Source organism: Carassius carassius, chromosome 41, assembly GCF_963082965.1.
Source record: "Carassius carassius chromosome 41, fCarCar2.1, whole genome shotgun sequence".
In the NCBI taxonomy this organism is placed as follows: Eukaryota; Metazoa; Chordata; class Actinopteri; order Cypriniformes; family Cyprinidae; genus Carassius; species Carassius carassius.
In genome coordinates this window covers 18,404,599-18,431,932 of record NC_081795.1, presented here as the reverse complement: position 1 = coordinate 18,431,932, position 27,334 = coordinate 18,404,599, and the positions used below count along the sequence as shown (strand labels likewise).

Sequence of the window (27,334 nt, the reverse complement as noted above, 5' to 3'; positions counted from 1 at the left end):
GACCCAATGAAATGGTTTGACGGACACAATCTTCTCTCCTGTCTTGATGTATTTCGTGTTAAAACAAGTTAAGGTGACACGTATCGAAGGGCTCTTTTTACTTTGATTAACTAAAAGCCTTTAGCTTACAGCCCAACAGAAATATAAATTTCCACATGCTATTGCTAGTCCTTTGTAAATTAGAGAGATTTGAAAGAATAATTTTTCATTCTAGAGAGCACATGTAGACATTATTGGACAAGTAGACTCATTTTTATATTTGTACATGCTTAAGTCATAAATGTTTTGCATATATCTCCTAGGAGTTTATTATTATTATTATTTTTTTTTTCTAGAAGCTAAAAGCCACACAACTTTGATTTATGTTGTCTTTTATTGCTGTTGCTTCCTTATGAAACAATGTACTTATATCTTACCTTGTAAAAAAGAAGCAAACTTTAATTATAGAAAGAGTTCTTATTATGTAAATAATATACGTAAAGAATATACGTAATGCTAATGCAAATAAAATGTAATGTTTCTGTTCACGTAACTGCGTGTTAATTGCAATTAAATGAAAATTTAATATATTATAGTTGTATTTATATTAAATTGTTAAATTGTTTCTGGGCCGCTTAAATGGGACTTAAGTACATTAATATGTAATTTCATAATTACTTGTATTGCCTTTGAAATATGGTTTAAGTGTATTGCTGAATGTACTGACAAGCACTTATGGTAAAATAAAATTTACTTTAATGTCTTTTCATTTAAAATTTGCAATGTATTAAAATATATTTGTAATTACACATTTATAACAATGAAGGTGCAATTTAGTACATTTAAAATATATTAACTTGATGTAATATTGCATAACAATAGTTAAATTTTTAATCAAGTACTTTACACGCTTAAGTTTGTTAGTCATATACACATCAAACTTTAAAGCATGACAAGAACATAATGATTAGAAATTTATTTTAAAAGTGTACTTAATTCCTAAAGGTGTACTCAAAGTGGCCATTTAATTAGATTAATATTATATGATATTGAAACACAGTTTTTTTTTTTTATTTTAATACTTTTAATTTTTGAAGTACACGTCAAGTGCACTTTCAATACATGTTTCTTGTGTTTTAGCGTATATTATAGGGGACTATCTGTTGCACAAGTGGAGCAGGGTGGAAGAATAGAAGAAAAGAGTTAGCCTAGAAGAGCCAAGCTCAGTCTTTTATCCTATTGTGTTCCAGCTGACCTCAGCGTTGTGTTTATTGTTGTGAAACAGCTGCTGACATCATTCGTTTATTGTGTCATCTCTTGTGACGGGGAATTCTCATTCACTCTTGACACTCAGGTTGTTGGGCCGTGCCTCTGAGCAAAAAAAAACTTGGCGGTTCTGTTATGTTTCTCAGCTTGCAGGTCCTATGACATCACAGGGCCTAAAAATAAGCCAACTTGCTAAAAGCATTTCTTCCATCATGCACAAACACAATGGCCTGTGAAATTCCCGTGCTGAGCCAAGCAGTTGTTGGCTGCTAACGAGTGTAGCGCGTTGACGTCTTTACACCGCAATTGCCATGGCTCCGTTTCATTTCACGTCAATACCTGCCAGAATCCCTGGGAAGTTTTTGTTTTAGCTGGTAACAGAAGGCTATTTCAATGACCTGATGACGGTGGAAGGCTTAGGAAGTTGCAGCCAAGGGTGTTGTCTCAAACATTATTGCGTTGTATTAGCCTACTCTTATTGTTATTTTTAAAGAATAGCATTTTTACTATGCGTCTTCCAAGTGCTGTTTGCAGCACTGTCAAAACATTTGCATGCCTGACCTCCAAATCCTACAAACACCACAGTCGAGTTTCCGTCATTCATTTAACTTCATAAGGTCACAATGGAACAAATACTTACGAGAGAACTGGTTTTGAATAGGTTATCTTTGGGAAATGGTAAGTATATAAACTGTAGTGATTAGAAACAAAACTGGTATGTTGCGAACAATCAGGCATTGTTCCTAATATTCATTCAATCCGGTCTGCCACTTTGCACAATAATCTTCTTTTGTTTCATACATACCCTTGCATAGTAAAGTACACTTTAGTATATTTCTAAAAAGACTAATCGTCGAAATATTAAATTTAATTAATAATTTATGAATGTAATATTTTCAGACTCATAATTGCACGTTGATTTCAGGAAAAAAGGAAAAATATGAAAATGTAAATTAGACTAAATATTTATATTGTAAGAGTAACACAAGCTACACAGAAAGACCAATAGTGGTGTTGTTTTTTCTTTTCCAAATTTCTGTGCATCAAACTTATGCAGATTGACAAACGGTTGAATCTTTATAGAAGTGTATGTGCCTACTCTAAAGTAGAGTTGAAAATATTGAGCGCATAAATGACATCGCAAAATCATATTTACGAGTGGCGAAACTTGATGATACTCTAGTTTCTGAAATACTGTGGAAACACTGATCTATAAAACAGATATCAGATATATATACAATATGTATTTACCATATGTATATAATAAGCAGAAAGTGGACAGCAAGTTTAGTGTATTATAATGAAAGATTTTGCAAGTAATTTTTCTTTTTTGGTAGAGCATTGTGCTATCAAGCGCAAGGTTGTGGGTTCGATTCCCCAGGAACACATGATAGGTAAAAACTGATAGCCTGAATGCACTGTAAGTCGCTTTGGATAAAAGCGTCTGCTAAATGCATAAATTTAATTTAATTTTACATGCTGTATTTAAAAAATTTTAAGGTCTGATGTACAAAACAGCTAATTTTCATTACATTATATAACATAAACATTTAGTTGTGATGCCATGTATAAATAAGTTTTCATCTTTCTGAATTTGGATTCATTTGAATTTACTGTCCACAGCATGGTTCTTCCATCTCATTTAAGCAGGGACGTGCGGTCAGGGTAGGCAGGGTAGGCAGTGCCTCACCAAAGGAAATGTTGACATTACATTTATTAATTCCAAGAGCTTTATTAATTCACCACATTATTAATTGCATTAATTTTATTCCAAATATTATTTTTTGTAACAAAAATTTTCAGGAATACACATAATATACTCATTTTGCCATTGTTTGCTCCTAAAAACCGTTGTTTCATGCAGGAAATTCAAAAGCCATGGCCATTGAGGCAGAGGTGAGCGGTGCCTCTTTGGTCCATAGAACGTAGTTTATGTAGATTTGCGCATGCGCAGTCAGTTCTCATGCTGTCTTGAATTATCAACATTCATGTCACGTGATCTACTCGCTCTGACTCAATCCGTGCGCTTCCCGAATACTAGCATCTAGTATACTTGCGTGTCGGTGTGTGCGCCTAGCAGTTTGTAGGAGCGAATAAGCTGTTTTTGTACTTTAAAGCTGTACTGCTGACGCAATGTTTTCTGACTGTAGCCTGGTGCGCCGTCACCAGACCAAAAGTGTGTGTGTGCGTGTGTGCGTGCGCCGTGGCTGTCTGTGCGCGTTTGCGCATTTTGATGGAGTGACTAGGCTGCCGCGCCGCCTCCTTCTCTGTGTCCCGCACAAAACATTTGTTTGTTGTATAAGTCATAAGATAGATGTGTACATTAATTTGATTATTGTATTTGATTGTGCATTAGCCTCACATGACTGACTTTGCTGAATGCAGGCAGCGATCTGATGATGCCTGATATGAACTTGGGTTGCTAAATTAACTGAATGAATATATGAACATATATTCCACACATTGATAGGTCACAGCCTACCCATGACAAGATTTCACCCCACGTTACTGCATTTAAGCTATGCCTATGTTATGTTTCCAACTAGAATGCGTGACATGTCGTAATAACGGATGCCGGACTCGGTGGTGTGAATTTCAGGTGCACTTGAAGGCAGATTTATTACAATTCAAATTAAATTTAATTACAACATTGTTCGACTGTAGTAATAATTACTGCACAAATAGTAGCTTTAGCAATGATATTGCCATCTGAGTAGGTCATATAAGCACTCACAGCTTCTGGCATGATTCAGTGGATGAGTCTGTTACAACTGATCAATGATGTCTGTGTAACAGTATATTCAGGCCTTGTATTTGTAAAGAGCTCAGGTCATTGTTTTAGTTCATTGATAGATTGAAAGATAGTATTGCAAATAAGATTACATTTGAATAACAGATTTCATAACCTGTTTAATCTGCTTGTTAAAAGTACTGTTATCTGTGTCATCTAGATCAAATTCATACCACACCATCAAAGGAAATCGTCTCCGAGAGGTAGATACACAAAATGATGCATGCTTAACATTTGACTCCTGTGCTGTTTTTAGGACTGTGCAAACTCATTTTCAAATAAAGCAGCAGTGCTGGGCATGAAAGCCACATAAACTGTTCATATTGTACACACTAGATATATGAAAGGAAATGGTGGTGACGATTAAAAGCGGAACTTGCATCTATTAGTTCATGTTTCGCTCTTCTCTGTTGCTATTTTCGAAACAGATTCTCATGTTGTCATACAGTTCTCTCTCGGTTTGGAAACCATGTTGTTTTTTTTAATGCAGCCACACCTTTTCTTTCACCAATGTAGAGGGGCTCAACAGTAGAATCCCGACCTCAGAGAAGAACAGTAGATGAGGTTGCAGGAGATTTCTTTATTTAATTATTTGTTAATAAATATTAACTCCCATCAAATATTCACATTTGATACACAAAATGATTGACATGATCAAAACTTTGCTGGATAATCTGTTTTACACAATATACTTCATGTTTTCTGTTATCCGATTGGTAGTTTATACTTTTTAGCAAGTAAAAACATTAAATAAATTTTCAAAAATCATCAGTCCCCATTCAGATCGTGGTTCTGGTTTCACACTTTAAAGCAGGGCTTTGAGTTTTGAACTGAAGCAATGGGCATTTCCATTACAATTAGTTGATGTTTGGATAGCACACAAGTCTAAGGAAAAAGTGACTTCTTGCCCCATTATTAAGGAGTTTGTTTGGTAAGAACGAGGCCTTGGCGTGTGGGAATAATCAAAGACTGATGTGGGTCATGGTGTTGCAACCATTCATTCTAAAACTGCTGTGGCCAAACTGCGTTCACATTGTCAAACCATGGTCATGTGACCATGATCAAGTCACAGAATGAAGCCACAAAGTGGTTTAAAGGGGTCTATAAATAACTACACGGATGTGTGAGTGTATGTCCATACTGACAGACATAGATTATTATTATTAGTGTCAAAAGACCAAAATGTTCATGTACTTCAAAACTTTTTTTGTACTCACTTTCATGTACAGTTTCTCAATAGAGACAAGATATTATGAGTTTCAGCTTCAGTATATGTTTTATAGTCTGAGTTGAGAGGGAAAAAATGCCATATTGGGAAATCGTCTGTGCAGTTTATTTGATACATTTTCATTAGAAGAAGCTATTGCCAGATCAGTCCAAATCCCTGGAGGGCACTGGGGATCACCCTTTATTGGCACTTCATAGGTAATACGAGGAGAGAAAATACATGTCACTCATTTTTATTGCTTTCGGTCAGTCCAGAGATTTCCAGTATTACATGTTAAGCAGGGGCATTGGCTATTTATAGTTTTTTTTTTTCAGTACTCAAGTCTGATGAGACAAGACGGGGTTAAAGTCCTAACGGATGTTGTCAAAGGTGTTTGTATAGACTGCCACTGTGTTTTCAAAGGGAGAAGAGAAGAGAAGAGAAGAGAAGAGAAGAGAAGAGAAGAGAAGAGAAGAGAAGAGAGCAATGGTTTTCATAATTCATCAGAGTTATAATGGGCGCAGCCGCCTGAGACCATGCGGGAAACATGATCCTGATTAACACAAAGCACCCTTAGAAACACTGTGCTGTCTCCAAGCAAAGCCCAGGGAATGGCAGATATGATTGCACCAGCGTCTATTGTTTGTGCCACTGTGCATACATGCATAGTAGCAATTGAGGATACATATGTAGCCGAGTGTTTTGTGGCTGACAGTTTGGTCCATTTACTATAAAATATCCTGAAAAACTTTTTTAATTGACAAATAAAACGAGCACTGGGTTTGTACAGTTGTAAGTAGCTATTCTTGTTGTAGCTAGTTAAAGTATACAGGCAATTTTATGACTCCTCTTATATTTGAGTGTATTGTTTTAGACTAGTAAAGTACATAAATTTGTAGTAAAGTACATAAATCATTTTTCTATTTAGTTTGAAATGGAAATATCAATCAATACAGAAATGTTGCCTCAGGTTTACAAATGAGCCTGGTTTGTTTATTGGACATGAGCAAACCTCTTCAACTACAAACATTCTGTTTTACATTTGTAAGATTATTTGTCAGGTCATTTGATTGTTTTGCTGTCATTTTTGTCCCTGTTGAGTTTAAATGAAATGGGGCTATGGCTGCTTTTTTTTATTAAACAATTTAATAGTACTCAATATTTTGCAGACAGCATACCTAAAATAAATTTTCAATCCCTGTGCGTCCAATTACCAGTGATGCATATAAATTCCATGTGATGTACTGTAAGCAGAAATGTATAGACTTCATAATCTAGAAAAAAGTGGGGTGATACCTTTTCACATGCATCATTTAGGTACTAAAATGTACCTATAAGGTACTTACATGCACCCTTTAAGGGTAAATAAGGTAAAAATGTGTACTGCCCCTTTTTAAAGTGACATTTATGCCCTGAGAGTGTAATAAATATTAGTTATTCAACAAATGTAACCCTAAAGATTAACAGTTTAGTATATGTAAATTTGAACCCGATCTCACGGCAATTCGTACATTTTTCACAAGGTGGCTTATTCGTACGAATTCGTACGGCCACACTCGTACAAATTCATACGATTGTTGCCAAATCGTACGTATTTTACGAGTTGCACAATTCGTATGAATTTGTACGAATTACCTACACCTAACCCCGCCCCTAAACCTAACCGTCACTGGGGATTAGACAAATCGAAAAAAATCGTACGAGTGAGGTCGTACAAATTCGTACAAATAAGCCACCTCGTAAAATACGTACGAATTGGTCGTGAGATAGCGTTGGTAAATTTTCATTTACTTACTTCTAAGTGCCTTAAACAATTCTTGTAAATACCTTTTTAGTATTTAATTTGACTAACCTGCAGACTTACAATTGAAGTAATTAGTTATTTTTCAAAAGTGCTCATTGATGCAGCCCCTTACTGTCATCCAATCATATCAGAGCTTGTCAAGGGGCTGTTCACATGTCGCGCTTAAAAACGCTCCAGAGGCATCTGCCGTTGCTAATGCAGGGACCAGGGTCCATCTCTTCCTTTGGATGATGTGGAGTTTAGCGACATGTGCTCTGAAAGGAACACATGGGAATCCTTAGGTGGTTCTGGCGGTGGGAAAAACAGGAAATGGGTGGAAAGGTGTTTTTTTGGGTATGGAGTATAGTAATTTTCTATATTCTTTCTCTTTCCTTTTGTCTCAGTTTGTCTCTTCCTGTCTTCCGCAACTGCAGTGAGCTTTGAAGCTCTCTGAAGTCATGTATGGGTTTTGTGTTCTCACATTCCTCACTCTTGTACTGTAAATGGTTTTCCTTGCTCGTATCACAACATCAACATTATCCCCCGCTGGACTGTGCAACCTTCATTAAGGCACTGATATGCGCAACTCTGCACTCCGGTCAAGTCACGCCATGTCACATTTATTTATAGAGCACTTTATACAATAGATTGCTTTAAACAAGCAGCTTTAGAATGTTAAAGATGAAAAAAGTATCAGTGTTGCTTTCAATTAGAATTACAACTTCAGTTTCTAATATAAAGCAGCTTTCCTGTGTGTTCACATATTTACTTGCATCTGACTTTGATGGAAATTTACCGGAGATGATTTCCACATCAAGGATGGTGGAGCCACAGAGCCAAACCTACAGTTTTACATACCTATTATGGACCTATAACATAACTACCATGGCTCAAATGTAGTTCAAAGGTATTTACCAGCTGAAGTAAAGTTTTCCAGTAGTAAGTAGGTTCAAACTACCATAGTGAATGTCAAACAAACTTCATTTTGGCATGAGTTTGTTTGAAATTCCATCTGTTGGGGCCTTTACATATCAAAGAAGATGAGCCCCAGAGCACACCTTACTATTAATTATTTACCATGGACCAATGGTAGTTTTAAGGTGTTTACCAGCTGGGGCAAACTTTTCTAAAGTCCACTTTATCAAACAGTTTGAACTCCAGAAACAAACTCTAAACCAGGGGTCTCCAACCCTGCTTCTGCAGAGTTACCGTCCTGCAGATTTCAACACCAATCCTCAATCAAACACACCTGAACCAGCTAATCAAGGTGTTCATTGTTACTTGAAATTACAAGCAGATGTGTTGGAGCAGTTTTGAAACTTAAGTCTACATGATGGTAGATCTCCAGGAGCAGGGTTGTAAATGTGTCAAAATCCAGTTGTGGTGTGCCACTGTCCTGCAGAGTTTATCTTCAACCAGCTCCAACACACTTGCATAGAAGTTTCTAGTGAGTCTGAAGACCTTGATTACATTGGTTTAGGTGTGTTTAATTAGGGCAATGCTACAGGACATTGGCCCTACAAGAACTGAATTCTACACCCCTGCCCTAAACGAATATTCTTTGAAGTTTATTTTGTTCAAAACTACATAATATCAGTTTCTTTTTTGGAAAATCCCACCAAATTCCACCTTGTACTTGGATGTGAGACCAGCATACCATTCTGGTTTAACCTTAAACCTGACTTTACTTATTTACAAGATTCTTTACACATGAATGCTTTTTTCAGTGCGCTATGATGTCAGCCATGATTCCATGTTCCATGGTGGAAAATCCCACTGACTTTCTCCAGTGCCAGTTGCACATCTACATTGACACAAGATGAGGGGGCTTTAACAAGGGTCAGGTTTGGTATTCTAAGTTCGCTAACTGGCTCACTGAGTTGTATGAAATGCGTTGAATGGCACATTATAAAGTATTCAGGAGATCTTCTCCACTGATAAGTCCCTTTGCATTCGACTGACATTATCAAGCCTACATCCCACAATCCTTTGACCTGCAGTATTGGGAAGCTATATCTTTTTTTCATCCTTGTTATTCTGTCATCCCTTATATGTAACACTGCACCTTTGTCATGCTATTGACTATGCCCAGCTTTTTAATTTCAAACTCGATCCAAGTTGGCTTGTTCAGGTAGCTAATCTTCTCATACCAGGTAGTTGCTCGGTGCCAAGAGGGATTTCAGTCTACAATGATTGGCAGACGACGACTGTAATGCAGAAGTGCTCGGGTATCTCACCTGACTGGCTCTCAGGTTTATATCACATCACGGTCACAGCTGTCAGCTCGAAATGAAAGGCAACCAACCAAATCCACCCCACCAGCTCTCATATTAATTAGCACAATATTTTCTGAGCTACATTGCGTTTGACTCCCCGTGCAAGATGTTCATCAGAGAGCTGCTCCTTTGCGTCTTCTGTTGCTCTACCTGCTTGGTGATCAAAAGGTGTTGGATGTAAATTATTTTTGTTGGTTCAACATTGCCATATGTTTTTAAAAACGCATTTTCTCATGGGCTATGGGTTTTCTGTTGGATTCACTCAAGTTTGTAGAAAACCATTTTTCAATTTCAGCCTCTTTGCTAAGCCTGAACACACTGTGACACAAAACAACACACATTTTGAATTACAGTTGAAGATTCAATTCACCCCCAAAATTCAAATTCTGTCATCATTTACTCACTCGAATCTCATTCAAATGTGTATGACTTTATTTCTTCTGTGGAACATACGAAGATCATTTGAAAGCCTCTGGGGTCCAAACAACATCGGACCACTTTGACATTCATTGTATGGACTAAAAACCCCAGAGTTTTTCAAAATAACTCATTTTTTGTTCCTCAGAAGAAAGTCACTCAAACTGGTTTGGAATAACAAGAGTGTAAGTAAATGATGACAGAATCTTAGTTTCTGGACAAAACCAGTAATATGTTTAATGGTAAAGGTAATGTCAAAACATAACTTTGGCAAAACTTACCTATGTTTGTTTTTGTTAGTTATATACTTACTAGAATAAGATCTACTTCTACTACTTCTCATGTTTATGAATAATAGTATCTATTCTACTGCCTCCTTATTACTTCAACATGACTGACTGAGCGAGTCAAGTTTCTGAACACTGAATAGGCGTTGTTGGCATAAATGTGGGCTGTCATGTGCATTAATCTGACATTAAAAAGACGAAAAAGTCATAACAAACCATTTTTCATGCATCATTTCAATAAATGAATGTTTTGGATGTAAGAGAAGTTTCTGGTTATGTTGTTTGTGTTATGTTTACAAATTGTTTAGAACTTTTTAACTTCAAAAGTTTAGGGAAAATTTGATCTCCTTAAACAACACAAACAACATAAAACCTCTAAATCCGCTCGAAGGTCTTATGGCGGCTCTCGACACATCAGAGCTATGAAAATCTAAAGCTCTTCTCTGCAACAACAGGAAATCTTCAAAATGCAGCTGGCAGAAGCAAAGAACACGCCCGCCCCATCTTGAGCTGCAACACTTGCACAAATAAGAGAGGGGATCCCCTGATGGGTACACCTGCAAAAGTGCCACCATCAGAAACCCTAGCAGATGGCTCTATATTAACAAGAGGAACACCAATATTATTAGCTGATCTCAAAGTTGGATTCTCCATGTTTGTCCATGAGACAAAAAATTTAAGGATGTTGTTGTTCTGATGAGCTGCTGTAATGCGGTGAAAGTTAACAACAGGAAAAGAGAAATATTACATTAGCAGAGTGTAGTTGATATGTGTAGAAAGCTTATAAATGAAGCTAATCAATGTTTCTTTCTTTCTTTGTTTTGTCCAGTTTCCTGAATGTGGCTTTTATGGGATCTATGACAAGATCCTCCTCTTCAAGCATGACACCGGCAGCAGTAACATCCTGCAGCTGGTCAAGGCTGTGTCGGACATCCAGGAAGGGGACCTGGTGGAAGTTGTTTTGTCAGGCAAGTCGATTAGTATAACTCAAAAGATGTTGAAATTCGCAGCAACAAAGTCATTTTTGATTAGGATATGATGATTTTTGCTGAAATGAATGACAGCGACCACTGGCCTGTGGAGAACTTTTTTTTATTTGTTATTATTTAATTCTCCCCCCTCATTACAGCAATTTAAATAAATCTTTTTGTATACAATGCAATTATACATTGTAGTACATATTGTTATAGTCTTTAACATGTAAAAAATATTTAATAATAATAATAATAATAATTGAATTGAATTTCATTAATTTAAATAAGACTGAAATAAAATATAAATCCTAAATATAAATTATGCCTTGGCAACAAACTGAAATAAATCATACACACACACACACACACACACACACACACACACACACACACACACACACACACACACACACACACACACACACACACACATACTGTATATATATATATGTATATATATATGTATGTGTATGTATGTATGTATGTATGTATATATATATATATATATATATATATATATATATATATATATAAATTACAAAATCACAAAATACATTTCTAAATATTAATAAATGCCATAATAGGATATAAATAATACTAAAACATCATTAATGATTAATCATAATAAGAATTAGTAAATGCATCTGGGGATAATGTAAATTTCCAAAAAAAGTGGCCCTATTTAATTCATGCTGAATACATATTAAGATTTTAAAATGAAATTTGACAAGATTCAGATATATATATATAGCGTAGCACATTTTCAATAATTTTCAAGAAAGCGATGGAACATAAATGTAAAGTTTTTGTATTCTTGTAACTTTGAAATCACAGTGAAGTACTAAAGTGATATGAATCAATAGTACATTATATACCACAAAGTAATTTCCTGGTGGTTTTATATAATGTTATGTTAAATAATGTCTATAATGTAAACAACCAAAATCTGAACAATAACTTTTAACAAGAAGTCACGTCACGGACCTGCAAAGGATGTGACCTAGATCATATCAACGTCTCTTTCAGTTCATTTTATCTAATGGAGACACTCACAAAGCTCCAATTGTTTATGTGTGTGAGCCTGATGTCTGAGAGCCAAAGTGGAAGATCAAATGTAATCAGCACTGAAGTGTTTTGAGAGCATGTTGAAATAACAGCTTTGATAGAGATGGGAGATAATATATCTCAGACTCCAGCTCACACGGCTTCAAATGCTGAAAATCATTATTTTCAGATCAAGACTCAATACCTGACAAATATTTTAAAGACCGTACAGTAAGCTTATTGGAAAATGTTTAAAGTTTCCTTCAATTTATTACTCAAATTTGATATACTTGTTCTTGAAATGTATTAAAATGTCTTAAATGTACCTTCATATAACCTGCAGAAACCCCAAAGAGGGTTTGAATGAAGACAGAGCAGTTAGCACTGATGTTTCCTTTTTGTGATTTTGTTCTGTGTTCTGCAGCTGCTGCTACATCCGAGGACTTCCAGATTCGCCCTCACGCGTTAAACGTGCACTCGTATCGTGCGCCGGCATTCTGCGATCACTGCGGCGAGATGCTTTTCGGCCTGGTGCGTCAAGGACTCAAATGTGATGGTGGGGACTCTGTCTTTCACAATTTATGTTCTTCATTCTGTACTTGGTTTCATTCAATCATAGCTAGAACTTCATATATTTTCCATGACCCAACTGGCTCCATCACATAATTGTGATAAATGTCCACAGTGTCCAATTGTTTTGCCCTCTCACTGTCTCCCCCTGCAGGCTGTGGACTGAATTACCACAAACGCTGTGCTTTTAGTATTCCCAATAACTGCAGCGGGGCGAGGAAGCGGCGTCTGTCCACCACGTCCCTCACCAGCAGTCAGTCTCTGCGTCTGTCCACTGCAGAGTCCCTCAGTAGTCTCAACAGCAGCGTGACGTCTGAAGAAGCCAGTCTCATCCGATCGCACACCCAGATGGTACAGCACACATTCAATTCCATGTTTTACAAATTTTTGAGTCAAAAACATACTATATGTTCTTGAGTAAAAAAATAAATAAAGCCTTGCTGTAAAATAAGAAATTGCTAAATGGCTACATGTTGCTTTGGCTCAGTGCTTGAGCATTGCGTTAGCAGTGCAAAGGGTTGTGGGTTCAATTCCCAGGGAACACATGTTAGGTAAAAAATGTTAGCCTGAATGTACTGTAAGTCACTTTGGAAAAAAGCGTCTGCTAGATGCATAAATTTAATTTAATTTAATTTTAATTTAAGGAAAATTGTACATATTTGTAGTTCTGTTTTTAAAATTAAAAAATATTTATTTATTAATTTATGTATATGACTGGCAGTCAAACGTTTGGAATAATTCAGTTTTGTACGTATTTATTTATTTATTGTTTTATGTTTTTTTTGTTGTTGTTGTTGTTGTTGTTGAAAGAAATCTCTTAAGCTTAGCAAAGGCTGAATTTATTTAAATATTATTACATGGCAAAGCTGAATTTTTAACAGCCATTACTGCAGTCAGTATGAATAAAGTTTTAAAAAAAAGTTTTTGAGAACCAAATCAGCATTTTAAGTTGATTTGTAAACATCATGTCGATCTTTCTGCAGCCCCGCACCCCCAGTGAGGCCAGGCGCTTCTACACCGGGCGGCCCGTCCACCTGGACAAGATCCTCATGACTAAAGTGAAGGTCCCGCACACATTTGCCGTTCACTCGTACACGCGTCCCACTGTGTGTCAGTACTGCAAGAGACTGCTGAGAGGACTCTTCCGCCAGGGACTCCAGTGCAAAGGTCTGACAGTTCTGCTCAATAATCCATCCTGACTTACAGATTGGTACTAAAAACAACTAGGAAAGGGATTTGTTCATGTTGGATTCGTGAATTCCTCATTTACCTGCATAATGACATATACTACAAGAATGTAATGACAAGGTGATCACATTTGTGATCTTGGACCACAAAACATGTGTCGATTTTTCAAAATCGAGAGTTATACATCATCTGAAAGCTGAATAAATAAGCTTTCAATTGATGTATGGTTTGTTAGGATAGGACAATATTTGTCCGAGATACTGTACAACTATTCGAAAATTTGGAATCGAAAATTTGGAGGGTGCAAAAACCAAAAAAATAAAATAAAAAAAATAAAAATTTAGAGTTCTTAGCAATGCATATTACTAATAAAAAGTGATATGTTTAGGATACAGTAGGAAATTTACAAAATATCTTTATGGAACCTGATCTTTTCTTAATATCCTAATAATTTTTGGCATAAAAGAAAAGTCAATAATTTTGACCCATACAATGTATTTTTGGCTATTGCAACAAATACACCCCAGCTACTTATAGCATGTAAATTTTGGCGCTCTAGTGGTTAATAAACAGAAGTGCATGCATTCTGCGGAAGAACATTCTAACCGGAACTACTTCTCCAAGTTTATGTACTGTATATGGCGATTCACACAGGTATATGTTATTCCGCAGCGGTGACGACCCAAACAGGCCAAAAATAATCACTCGTTATAAATGTACCGTAGTGATTTTCGGATAAGACAAAAAAGGGGGTTTGGTACATGAATTTATGATGTACTTGTCCATATACATTTAGCAAATTTTGAACACATTTAAATTGACATTGTGTTGCTTTTTTTTTTTGGGTCCAGGGTCACATTTAGTTTGTGGTAATGATTGGGTAACGGGACATTATTCTGCTTATTATGTGGCTACTCACTAAATAAATAAATACATGGACATGAAATATTGATTTGAGCTGAAATTGCATGTTGATTTGAGTTGAAATTATGTTATTATCTTGCTTGTAGTTTAGATTAAAATAATCTACAAATAAGTAAACATAGTAATACAGACACTGGAGGTCAAAATTGGAGGTCAGTATGTTATATATATATATATATATATATATAATTAGTTAATACTTTTATTCATTGAGCTGATCAAAAGTGACAGTTTTGAACTTTCTATTCTCCTTAAAAAATGCATCACCTTTCCCCAAATAAATGAGTGAATGAATAAAAAGCAGACACTTTTCAAGATGAATATTATTGAGACATGCTTCTTAGCAAATCATCTGAAAATCCAGCTTTACCACAACAAAAATATTTTTTTTTAAACGTTTTAAAACATATAAACAGAAAACAGATTTTAAATCATAATAATATTTCACAATATTACTGTTTTTACTCTATTTACTATTACTTTGGGTATGCCTTTTTGGGCGTTTTAGGCCAATTTTACAGAAATGCTAAGGGGGTTCATTTAAAAGATGTGTATTCTATATTAACTTAATCAAAACCTATATTGCTTTGATATAACTATTAATATTTGATTTATGACTCTCTTTCTCTCTCTCTCTTCTTTTTAAAGACTGCAAGTTCAACTGCCACAAGCGATGTGCATACAAGGTCCCAAATGACTGCTTAGGGGAGACTCTTGGTAATGAGTGTGAGAGAAACAATGTTGACATGATGGACATTACTGAAACATGTAATTATTGTTTGTCACTTCATACAGTTTGCGTGTGGATTTTTTTGACCTCTTTCCCATCTGTCTCTCTCTCTCAGACATATTAAGTCCAAGCACAGACACGGAGGTGCCGATGGACTACAGTAATGAGTATTCTGACACTGACAAGTCATCTCTGATGGACGACTCAGATGAGGCCTGCAGTATCCCTGGGTCTTTCTCCCCAGACAGCAACCAGGACGGAGCCAGTGGAGAGCAGAGGTAGTTTTTAGCAGGTTTTAGACATACAGACACACAGACAAAATTAAGGCCTAGTCACAGCAGACATGGAAGTCGTGGCATAGTGGTTAGAGAGTTTGACTCTTAACCCTAAGGTTGTGGGTTCGAGTCCCAGGCCGTCAATACAACGACTGAGGGGCCCTTGAGCAAGGCACCGAAGCTCCAACTGCTCCCGGACGCCGCAGCATGAATGGCTGCCCACTGCTCCGGGTGTGTGTTCATGGTGTGTGTGTGTACTTTGGATGGGTTAATTGCAGAGCATGAATTCTGAGTGTGGGTCACCAAACTTGGCTGTATGTCACGTCACTTTCCAACAAAATTTGAAAGCATAATAATATAGTTTTATGCAACTCAGGCTGATTGGAAATACGTGACTGCCTACATTTATGCAAAAATGCACCTACTGTATATCTACATTTCACTAGAGTTTTCAGCTGAAATGAACACTAGCGACAATAAAACAGCAACGACTTTTGTTCCTTTTCGCACATATTCTGAATACAGGGGCAGATTGAATAAAGGCTTATTTTTACATGGTTCCTTGAACATCACTGTCATGACCTCAAAACACTTTTACTACAGTTTGTGATTTGTAATCTAATACATAAAAATTTTTTGCACTACCTAACCAGCTCCATTAAATATGGATTTTCTGGCATAGTAAACTTGCTCGATTGCTCACCCGGTAGAGCGTTCCACTTGCAAATACAGAGTGAAACACGAGTAATGACACTCCACAAAAGAGCTCAAAGCCCTGCATAAGGAAGCTAAAACACACTTGGATTCTCTTAAAAGATCTCATGATTTCTGACTTGTGTGCTGTGATGTTTCCGCAGTGCTAATATTCCTCTGATGAGAGTGGTGCAGTCGATCAGGCAGACCACACGTCGCTCTAGCACAGCCATCAAGGAAGGCTGGATGGTTCACTACAGCAACAAGGACACACTGGTACTTCCTCTGACTGCTGGCTGAATTCTAACATCATTTGCTCACTCTTTTTGCCAATTTGATAATTACTTCAAAAGACACTCATAGTCTATACATATCTATTAGTGACTCTTGCAACCAACCCGTCGTCAATGATCTCATTTGAATACGTTTCTGCATTTATTGATTGATTTATTTATTTAACGGTTTAATTTTCTGTAATTTGGCTCTAATTATAATCCTGCCTAGTAATATAGTGCGCTAGTCGTATGTACCACTTAAAATAAATATAAAATAAAGTTTATTTAGTTGAGCCTTAAGTTTTGAGTTTTCTACAACTATAGAAAGATGAGTAAATGAAGACACTTTTGCATGAACTATTCCTTTCAACAAAGCCAGAGTTTTCTGTCTAGTCTTTATACTATCCTTACCTCACTTCCAAACACCCTATTGATATTTCTGTATGTGTTCTGCATCAATCTGCACACTTGCGCTATAACATCAGCAAATCTTCAGCTTTTAAATCACAGGCTATTCTGAGCGTCCCCTGCAGGAGTGGATATTGATTTGTAGAAATGAATAGCAGTAAATGTCACTCATAGTGCTTCTAGACGAGTGTTTTCACCAAGAATGGGGAAAGATTAGTTGAGGCTTTTTCTCAACATAGACATATTGACTTGTTCTCGGCCTCCTGTTAAATTTAACTCCTCTTTAGCCTTTTCTTTCTAACTTTCCTCCTGGTTTTTCTCTTGCGTCCTGCTCTTCTCTTCAGTTCTGTGTACCCTTCAATTTCTTCCTCCTGTCTGCTGGGGTGAAGCTGACCCCCACACCAACTTCTTGTTGATTTATGACCTCTGACCTGTCACCCCAACCTCCAACAGAGGAAGAAACACTACTGGCGCCTGGACTGCAAATGCATCATCCTGTTTCAAAACGACACCACCAACAAATACTACAAGGTAGAATCTCCCTTTCTTTTATTGTTTAATGACTGTTTATTATGGAAGGCCATTTCCGCCATGAGAAAATAAATTTTATTCTGACAATTCTGAGTTATATCTCATAATTCCTACTTTTTTCTTGCAATCCTGAGAGACAAAAAAAAAGAGTCAGAATTGAGAGATATAAACAGAAACAAAAATCGAATTGCAAGGATGTAAACTCACAGTAATGATAATGTAAATTCCCGGTTTATATCTTGCAATTCAGAGAAAAAGTCAGACTTGTGACATATAAACTCAGAATTGTGAGATAAAAAAAAAGTCACAATAACTTTTTAATATTTTTTATTACATGACGGGAAAAGAAGAAAGAATTGTGAAATGTAAACTTGGAATTTAAAGGTCAAAAAAGAACAACATCTCACAGTTCTAAACTTATATCTTGCAATTGTTTTTCAGATTGGCAAGAAAAAAAATCAGAATTGTGAGATAAAATTTATTTAGTTATATTATATATTATATATTAGTTATATATATTATTTAATTATTGTTATTATTAATAATAATGTTCAATTATTATTATTATTATTATTTAATTTGTATTAATTTTTTTATTTTTTTTTATCCCATGGTGGAAAAAAAGCTTCCATAGTTTATAGACATTGTTAGCTAAATTGCACATGAATGTGAGTGTGGAAATGCCACATTATACAATGCTTTATGCATTCACAGTGACAGGTGAAGCATGACTATTTTGGGTTCATGAAATTATGCATTATGAATGGTTTACACAAGCTATTTGGCCATTCGGTTGACTACACATATAGAATAACCTGGTGATTTGATGTGTCATTTCAGTTAATTATCTCTACTCACATTGGCGTTAACCTTGATCCTGCTTTGATATTAACCGCTCCGCATATTGTCTGCATGATTGAGGGTCTAATGTGCCCCTTGTCTCCCTCCATAGGAGATTCCGCTCTCAGAAATCCTTCAGGTCCGTCCGGCAGGTGATTTCTCTCTCGTCCCTCTCGGCACAAGCCCCCATTGCTTTGAGATCATGACGGGTACCATGATCTACTTCGTTGGTGAGGACCCCAACACCACCCCGTCCCCCTCATCCAGTGTGTCTGGTCTGCCCATCTCCGCCAGCCCCAGCTGTGTTGCACCCAATAGCGGGGTGGGGCGAGAGTTCGCCAAAGGATGGGAGACTGCTATACGTCAAGCCCTCATGCCAGTCATCTTTCAAGACAACCCTCCAGCAGAAGGTCACACTCCTCACCGTAAGTGAGCTTAATTCTGGAAGAAAGGTGTGATGCTGCATATATAATCGTAATGGGGTAATGCCACTGTTAAGAAAACTAAGCAAATTTAGTTAGATATTTTGATGCTATGATACGATGATACTGTATAATATGATGCTCATTTGATGGTCATTTTTTTTTTAAATTTGGGCTAATTAAAATAAAATAAAATGAATCAATCGATTGATCGATCAGTCAATCAATGCATTTTTATTTTATTTTATTTAACTGTATTAATTTAAAATTCAGATACTTTAATCTCAGTGCATTTCAAATGAATAGCTGCAAGAAAATGTATGTAAAAACGTATGTAAAGACATTTAAAAAAGTTTCATATTAACACAAAGACAAAAGTTACTTTTTATACATTTTTAACTTTCCATTTTTAAGAACTTCATTTTTTATTTTTTGCATTGAAATTGTTTACATTTAATTTCATCATCCTTATTTTGTCATCGACCCTCACACAGTACAAGTATAACACTGAGATTATAAAGTGAAGCTAATATGGTTATTAATCTGATGGATTTTTTCAGGGCAGGCATCAGTCAGCATCTCAGTGTCTAACAGTCAGATTAAGGAGAACGTGGTGAGTACATTTGACCTTTAAAGGGGCAAGTTATGATCACAGTTATGATAACGATTAAAACAATAATAAATGATGATGATGTACCCAACAGGACATTGGAATGGTGTACCAGATCTTTGCTGATGAGGTTCTGGGCTCTGGACAATTTGGTGTGGTATATGGAGGTATGTCTGTGACTGAAAACTAGATTTTTACTATAGGGTGTTGCTAAGGTGTACTTGGTGGTTGCCAGGGTGTTTGGGATGGTTACTCTGGACCAAGTCAAAAGGGCACATACACTCTTAAGACTTTATGATATTCTTGATTGAAGTTGCACTCTAAAGGTTCCTATTGGCATTGATGGTTCCATGATGAACCTTCTTTATAGTGGAAAAGGTGTTTTTTTAGTTATTAAAATGCTCTTAAAAATATATGCAATAGCAAGCACCACTGATGATATGCAAGTATGGATATTTACAAAAGATCACACATTATCATTTCCTCAACCCACACAGGAAAACACAGGAAAAGTGGCCGGGATGTAGCTGTGAAGGTGATCGACAAGCTTCGGTTCCCTACCAAGCAGGAGAGCCAGCTGAGGAACGAAGTAGCCATATTGCAGGTGACCAGCAGGGGGCGATAGAGAACCAATTATTCTGCACACGTAGCCCTGTGTGGCTAATGAGTGCCGTTGTATTGACTGAAAGATACACAATTAAACCTACTGATTAATTTGTGAGAACACCTAACATAAGTTCATGAATACAGATAAGCAACAATGTGACTCATTCAACAGCATCTCTTTACCTTCTCCTTTCAACCCCTCTCAGAGCCTGCGACATTTGGGTATAGTGAATCTCGAGTGCATGTTTGAGACGCCTGAGAAAGTGTTTGTGGTGATGGAGAAACTTCACGGTGACATGCTCGAAATGATTCTGTCAAGTGAGAAAGGACGACTTCCTGAGAGACTCACCAAGTTCCTCATCACGCAGGTCAGCGCTGCGTTTAGAGCTCGAAACATGCTTCTAGAGGTTAAGGGCCGTTCTTAGTTTTCATAATCATTTTAAAGGTCTGTCCACACCAATAATGAGAACTTCAGTGGGAACAGTTTTCTCATCTGCTGCTTTAAATGCTCTTTCAAGTCTGTTGGATTCTGATTGGCTGTTGAAGTTTTTATCATTTACCATCTGAAAAAAAAAATCATACTGAAAGTTAAACCTGTTAAAACCAGTTAATAGTTAAGGCATATATTTATCAAGAAATAACCTTAAATATAGCATGAGTCATATTAATTAATGTATAAATAACTATACATGTTAGTACATGCCTGTTAGCTACTAATTAACACTTTGTGGTAAGATTTCACACACGAATTCATTGTTCTTGATTAGTGCATGCCTTAACTCATTATTAGTTCACATTAAAGTGATATTTAATTCAGGTGTTAGTACATGATTATTCATATACACTTATTTTAAAGTCTATCGTAGATCACGATAACTATATGTCATGTTTATTATTAGCACATGGTGTTAATAATGGTGGATACTGATTGTATTTATCATTCACTCACTGGAAAAAGTGCTGTAAACGATTCCAACAATATCGTTATTGTTCCTTTGTGTCATTATCATTATAGCTTTGGTTTTTATTATTTTCATAAAGTTAAGGCCTATTCATACTAGATATGATCACGATGATGTTAACTATAGCTATACACTTTCATAATCATTCTAAAGGCCTGTTTGCACCCAGTATGCCAACTATATTAGCACCGTTTTCTTTTTCTTTTTTTAAAGCATGTACTGCAGTTTTGTCTTTTGCTGCTTGTAATGCTCAAGCTCTTTAATGCTAGGTAGATTCTGATTGGCTGCCAAAGTTTTTTATCATATAGTTATCGTTATAGTTATTGTGCTTGGTGTAAAAAGGCCTTTAAACATGCAGTAAGTGATTTTTGAGAAACGCTGCTGCTGATATTTAATAGGATCATAACCCTGTCTTGATCACTCCACTCTCAAATTCACAAGCATACTATGCAACACAGGCCATGGATGGACACGCCCCTTACTGGTGATTGGCTAATAGTGTGTGTTTTGGTGCTCGGTCTGGTCCACTTCAAACAACGTTTCTCAGAAATAATTATGTTGGCACTATGTTGAACCAATATCTTCTCTTTCACTCCTTTTCTAGATTTTGGCTGCTCTGAGGCACCTTCACTTCAAAAACATAGTGCACTGCGACCTCAAGCCTGAGAACGTGCTATTAGCATCAGCGGATCCTTTCCCACAGGTCAGAGAATTCAATGAAATTTTAACACTTTCTAGAGCCATGGGAAACAAACTAATAATTTTTTCCCTTTTACTAGCACTTTTTTTGTTTTTGTTTTTTGTTTTCATAATGCAACTTCTCCTTAACACTTCTTCCCACCCACATGGCACATCCATAGGTGAAACTTTGTGACTTTGGTTTTGCTCGCATCATTGGAGAGAAGTCTTTCCGCCGTTCGGTCGTGGGCACGCCAGCTTATTTGGCTCCCGAGGTCCTGCTGAACCAGGGTTACAATCGCTCTCTGGACATGTGGTCCGTAGGTGTGATCATGTATGTCAGTCTGAGTGGAACTTTCCCCTTCAACGAGGATGAAGATATCAATGATCAGATCCACAATGCCGCCTTCATGTATCCACCCAACCCATGGAAACAGATCTCTCCTGAAGGTACAAACACAGTAAAATGACTGAATTAAATAAAGTTAAATAAAGTTCATGATGTACAAATCATTCAATCGAATTGAGTATTGAACTATATGAAAAGTTAAAAGAGCTGAATAGATAACACTTTGTGTGGCTCTTTCTGGAAATTGACTTTGTAATAACAAAAAGAAATTTGATGCATTAAAAGCAGGCTGATCGTTGAGTAGCTCCATCAGCCTTTGATTTTCTGTCTGCTGCTGTAAATCATTTAGCTTCAATCAATGCAGATTTTGTTTGTGTGATCTCTCCGTTTCACCATAGCTATCGACCTCATCAATAACCTGCTCCAAGTGAAGATGAGAAAGCGCTACAGTGTGGACAAGAGTCTCAGCCATACCTATCTACAGGTAATGCTTATAGCAGGCTCATGCTTTTAATGCTTCCATAAAAAATGTATATTTTATAGAAATAAAGAAAGACATAAACATTAATCAAATATTGCAGTTTAAAGCTACTGATAAAATAAAAGAGAAATAGGTTTGAAAGTAGCACAATACAGATTTTGCTTAACTGAATCCATCACACTGTAGAGGATAGTTAATAATGTAATGTGCAATATTTAACACACACACACACACACACACACACACACACACACACACACACACACACACACACATATATAGTGTGTGTGTTGTGAGTGTGCATTATATTATTCATTAAAATACTGTTAAACTGAACTGAGATGACATCACTGAATTCAATGATGAACTGCCTTTAATTGTCATATTGCATTATTGACACACAGTTTTCCTAATGAATGTTGTTCAGTTGCTTCGACGCAATGTATTTTGTTTAAAGTGCTATATAAATAAAGGTGACTTGACTTGACTTAAAAAGATAATTTCTGAATTAAATGAGGCAAGAAGAAAGCAGAAGCAAGAACGATAATCTAGAAAAGGATTAGGCTGTGTTATTCCAATGAAAAATTGGAAATCGGTCTGCAATTGCATTAAAAGCTCCACATTAAAAGATGAAAAAAAATTACAAATTTGAAAAACAACCCGAAATGACAAAATCTAAGCATGGATTTGCTGTAAAAGAGGATTTTATGTTTAACCCCTAAGCTGTCACCCCTGTTCACAAAGCTGACACTTCAAAGTTTATGGTTCAGGGATCAGAATTACTCAGACTGTTATAATAATAAATATATAAGCTAAAACATGAAACAAACAACAACAACAAAAAAAATTCTTAAATGTATTACAAAATGTGGCTGTAGAAATATGATTTTAGAAACACAATGAAGCTACTAATGCTTCATTTGAAATTTAAGAACATAATCTCTAAACCTGTGAGTTTTATGAAAATTTTTCTAAGACCATGTCATGTGTGTTTTTAGAGAAGGCTAATAAAAATGGCTAATAAAATAGATTTATGACCCATGTAAGCTCTCCTATGTGCTGTCTCCTCATATCTGGCTCGACAAACTGCCCCATTCATGATTCTATTGTTTTCACACGACAAACCTTTCACACCTCGGCCAGGTATTGAGACATTATCCTCATAATTTCTTTATCATTATTCTTTTGTTTTATTCAGCCATTAGTAGCCCTTATTCTGGCATTACAAGTTTAACCAAACCACATCGCTTCAATCCCAGTATACATTTACTGGCCTATTATCAAAAGTCTTTCTATAAAAATACAACTAAACATTTTCTTACGACCTTACGTTTAATCACTTTTATTATTATTATTTTAACAAAATGCATTATGAAGAAGAGCTTCACCTGTTCTGCAGCTGCATTAGAGCTAACATTAGCATCAAGCTAACATATATAAGACAAGTTATGAGATTATTAGTACACTTTTACTCAAAACTCTAAACCACCATCGAGTGTTTGTGATAACTTCCTTTTGCGATCTCATGTGGAATTTGGTTATTTACTGTTGTAAAATATGCTATTAACAGTCTTGTATATCGCTGCACAAATTAGCATTTCAGATGTACACATTCATTATTGTTATGAAAATACCCCAAATCTCAAGAAAATCACATATAAACCATATACTATTGGATAAACATATACACTATTTGGATATTTCGTGGTTACAGAGGTTTCGCTGTGTTTACTGTGATCAGAAATGAATGCAGAAGAGTGAAGGAAATGCATAAGAGGATGAGACAGGGCGGGATACATACAGATTTATTATTTTGCACCCCTGACATAAATTACTAAATTACTGTCTCTGCAACAGCGTTTTTATCAAAACAGTGGTCAAATATCGAAGCTAGTTTCTTTCATCTTTCTACTGATGCACAGTTTGTCCTGATTAAGTAAGAGTGTGATTTATAACTTGCTGTTAAAATGGAACAGTAATCTGGGGCCGTTGCAGATGTTTAACCTCTAAGCGGTTAAGAAAAGTGCTTTTAGACCCCGCAAACAAAATGAATCATGATTAGCTGTGGCGTCCTTCTGTCTTTATTATCTACTTATTGTTCTCTTTCTCTCTCCCTCCACCATCCCCGGTCTGCTCTTTTAGGATTACCAGGCTTGGGTGGACCTCCGAGAACTGGAGTCAAAGCTTGGGGAGCGTTACATAACCCACGAGAGTGATGACAGCCGCTGGCAGCAGTACGCACATGACCACACACTGCCCTACCCTCCTCACCTGGTGCCCCCTCCACCTGCGTCCGACGATGACGAGCAAGAGGGTGTGGAGGACGCCGACATGCAGGGGCTGACAGAGCGTGTTAGCATCCTTTAAAGAAGAAATTGAGGAGGAGGGCAAGAGAAATGAAGAGTACTTGCCTGAACTAAAGCAATTTTTAAAACTCAACGAGCATAGGATGGACGATGTCACCTTTGTCAGGCCATCTGAACTCTAACCTCTTTCAGCCAGGACTGCCGCAGAATTGTTTTTGGAATGCAGATATTAAGGCCGAGAAAGAACAGTTTTGGATCCCAACCTAGACCTTTACAGTTTTTTTTTTTCCAAAATTGACAAGTCTGTTTAAAGGAGCTATGTGGAGGTTTTTACTTATAAAAAAATCTTTAAGATAGAGTTTTCATTTGTACATGTATGAGCCAACCATGATGTAAAAAAAAGAATGACACCTCGACTGTCCACCACGGTTGCCTCTATCAGCCTGTAGGCTCAATTGTGTGTGGAGGAGTCGGGCCCGAATTGGCGCGAAAATTCACAAAATGTGACGTCATGCACGTTCTCGTCTACTTGGGTTTACAACCGTACGGCACGCCAGCCATTATAGTTAGCAGCGGCAATAGTGTTTTCAGACACCCATGGACACTCCTCGTAAGTAAAAAAAAAAAAAAGGGCGTGCGCACTGAGAACGAGCATGAGACTGGCTGCAGTTCCTCTAATGGCCACTGGTGTCAGTAACGGTTAGATATGTCAGAACCTACGCAATGCTTCCTTTAAGGAAGCGCTAATTTAATTTGGCTGGTTTTGGGTTCATCTCACCTAACTAGTGGTATTTTTGAAGATGCGGTCACATTTATCCATATTCTGCATATTTTGGCAGGTGAAATCGAATGTGTTCAATTGAAATCCACACGATCATGAATTTCATACGAGGACCATAGATTGTATAAAAACATGGCAGTATGGTTCGTGACATCATCTGTAGGTTTCTGAAGAGCGTTTTTGAAGCTCGGAGCGGGCCGTCGCCATCTTGGCAGCGCGTCACCACGCGTCACTCCTGGATAATCGAAAATGGGCAAAAAGGCAGAAACCACGCTGAAACCATGCCCACCTAGCTCGACGGTGGTGACAGCAGTGTCAATCCATCTGTCACTCAAGTGGCCACGCCCTTAATTGTGTAGAACTTTAAGGCTTAATATAACTTAAACGGATGAGTTATAAAACAATTCACCCCCCTCACATTTGTCATGAAGGCCAAAATTAGCTATGTAGCATAAAACCACTTTTTGTACCAGGCTGTAAACATATTTTTTCTGCTGTTAAGTTCGACATTTTAACATGGGGAGTCTATAGGACTGACTCCCTTTTTGGAACCAGCCTCTAGCGGCCAGTTGATGAATTGCAGTTTTAGTCACTTCCGTATTGGTTTCACGAGAGAGACCTGAAGGTTGCTGGATTTCACAACTGGTTGAAGTTGGTCATACACATTCGCATTTACCAACAGAAAGCTACTTAGTTTGAAAGTGAATTCTTGTGTGAATGGCGCTTCATTTACATTTAGGGAACAAAATGGAAAAAAGCCGACCAAAAGATCTCAAGACATGGTTTTAAAATTTGGACTACTTAAAGCATCTTAAAAAATGTTGCTGGACATTTAAAAAAATGCTGAAAGATATGACACAATGGACAGAGACGTTCTCCTGAAAGGTGCTGAATAAAAGACTCAAAATGTTTTAAGAGTTTTAATGGCCAAACTGTCTAAAGGTGTGATCACATTTACTTCTCAAAAACTTTGTGCCCGAAATCCAGTCATTTCAATATGAATCTGTGCAATCGGAAGTTTCATGCAAAACATTTCCCCAAGCAGATTGCATTTTTATTAATGAACTGGACTAATCGTTAATCAAAAAAAGTTAGTCAGTCTCACTAACTGACCAATCAACCATCATGACTCATTCCTAGTTTGTTGATAACAACAGAACTGACGTCAAGATGATAATCCCCTGGTCACAAGAAATGTATTAGTCATGATACAATATGCAGAGGAAAAAAATGTCTATCATACTGGATTATTTTCTTTTTTTGTGCGTTGTGGTAATGTCACCTTTAGTTTCATATCCACTTTGTCGTATTGAAACTTTTTGAAAAATAACCTGGAAGAAGTCCCACATTCTGGTGTTTTCCAGTATCGACATCTATCTTATGAGACTATCTTATGAGGACTGTTAAACGGACTGCCCTACGGCCTTATCACCTTGTGCACAAAGACAATCTAGACTGTTCTCAGATCAGCTGCTGTTAGCAATCCTCTAGTTCAACTGATCTTTGTACTAGCTTTACTGGATGTGTATTCTAACTCTTAACTGACCCTAGACCTGAGCATTAGGCTGCATGTCACTGAGAATTAGGTTTGCTTAAAACTTATTGCTATGAAGGACTATTTTGTACACATTTAACCTTAGATATTAAGATTGTAGTTTTTGGAAGGTAATGTCGGAGCATT

General features: G+C 36.8%; 1 protein-coding gene across 1 annotated transcript in view; it reads left to right on the top strand.

The window, feature by feature from the left end:
• Nucleotides 1-25,183, top strand: part of LOC132122918 (serine/threonine-protein kinase D2-like) — a 32,763-nt gene extending 7,580 nt beyond the window's left edge. Inside the window, exons 2-18 of the mRNA XM_059533423.1 lie at nucleotides 10,836-10,974; nucleotides 12,449-12,580; nucleotides 12,749-12,945; nucleotides 13,578-13,761; nucleotides 15,355-15,423; nucleotides 15,552-15,714; nucleotides 16,569-16,680; nucleotides 17,541-17,618; nucleotides 18,571-18,883; nucleotides 19,441-19,493; nucleotides 19,585-19,657; nucleotides 19,988-20,094; nucleotides 20,303-20,464; nucleotides 21,663-21,761; nucleotides 21,919-22,186; nucleotides 22,484-22,569; nucleotides 24,709-25,183. Of these exons, the coding sequence (XP_059389406.1) occupies nucleotides 10,836-10,974; nucleotides 12,449-12,580; nucleotides 12,749-12,945; nucleotides 13,578-13,761; nucleotides 15,355-15,423; nucleotides 15,552-15,714; nucleotides 16,569-16,680; nucleotides 17,541-17,618; nucleotides 18,571-18,883; nucleotides 19,441-19,493; nucleotides 19,585-19,657; nucleotides 19,988-20,094; nucleotides 20,303-20,464; nucleotides 21,663-21,761; nucleotides 21,919-22,186; nucleotides 22,484-22,569; nucleotides 24,709-24,933 (2,460 nt within the window). The 3' untranslated portion in view covers nucleotides 24,934-25,183. The remainder of the gene's footprint in view (nucleotides 1-10,835; nucleotides 10,975-12,448; nucleotides 12,581-12,748; nucleotides 12,946-13,577; nucleotides 13,762-15,354; nucleotides 15,424-15,551; nucleotides 15,715-16,568; nucleotides 16,681-17,540; nucleotides 17,619-18,570; nucleotides 18,884-19,440; nucleotides 19,494-19,584; nucleotides 19,658-19,987; nucleotides 20,095-20,302; nucleotides 20,465-21,662; nucleotides 21,762-21,918; nucleotides 22,187-22,483; nucleotides 22,570-24,708) is intronic.
• The last annotated feature ends 2,151 nt before the right edge of the window (nucleotides 25,184-27,334 follow it).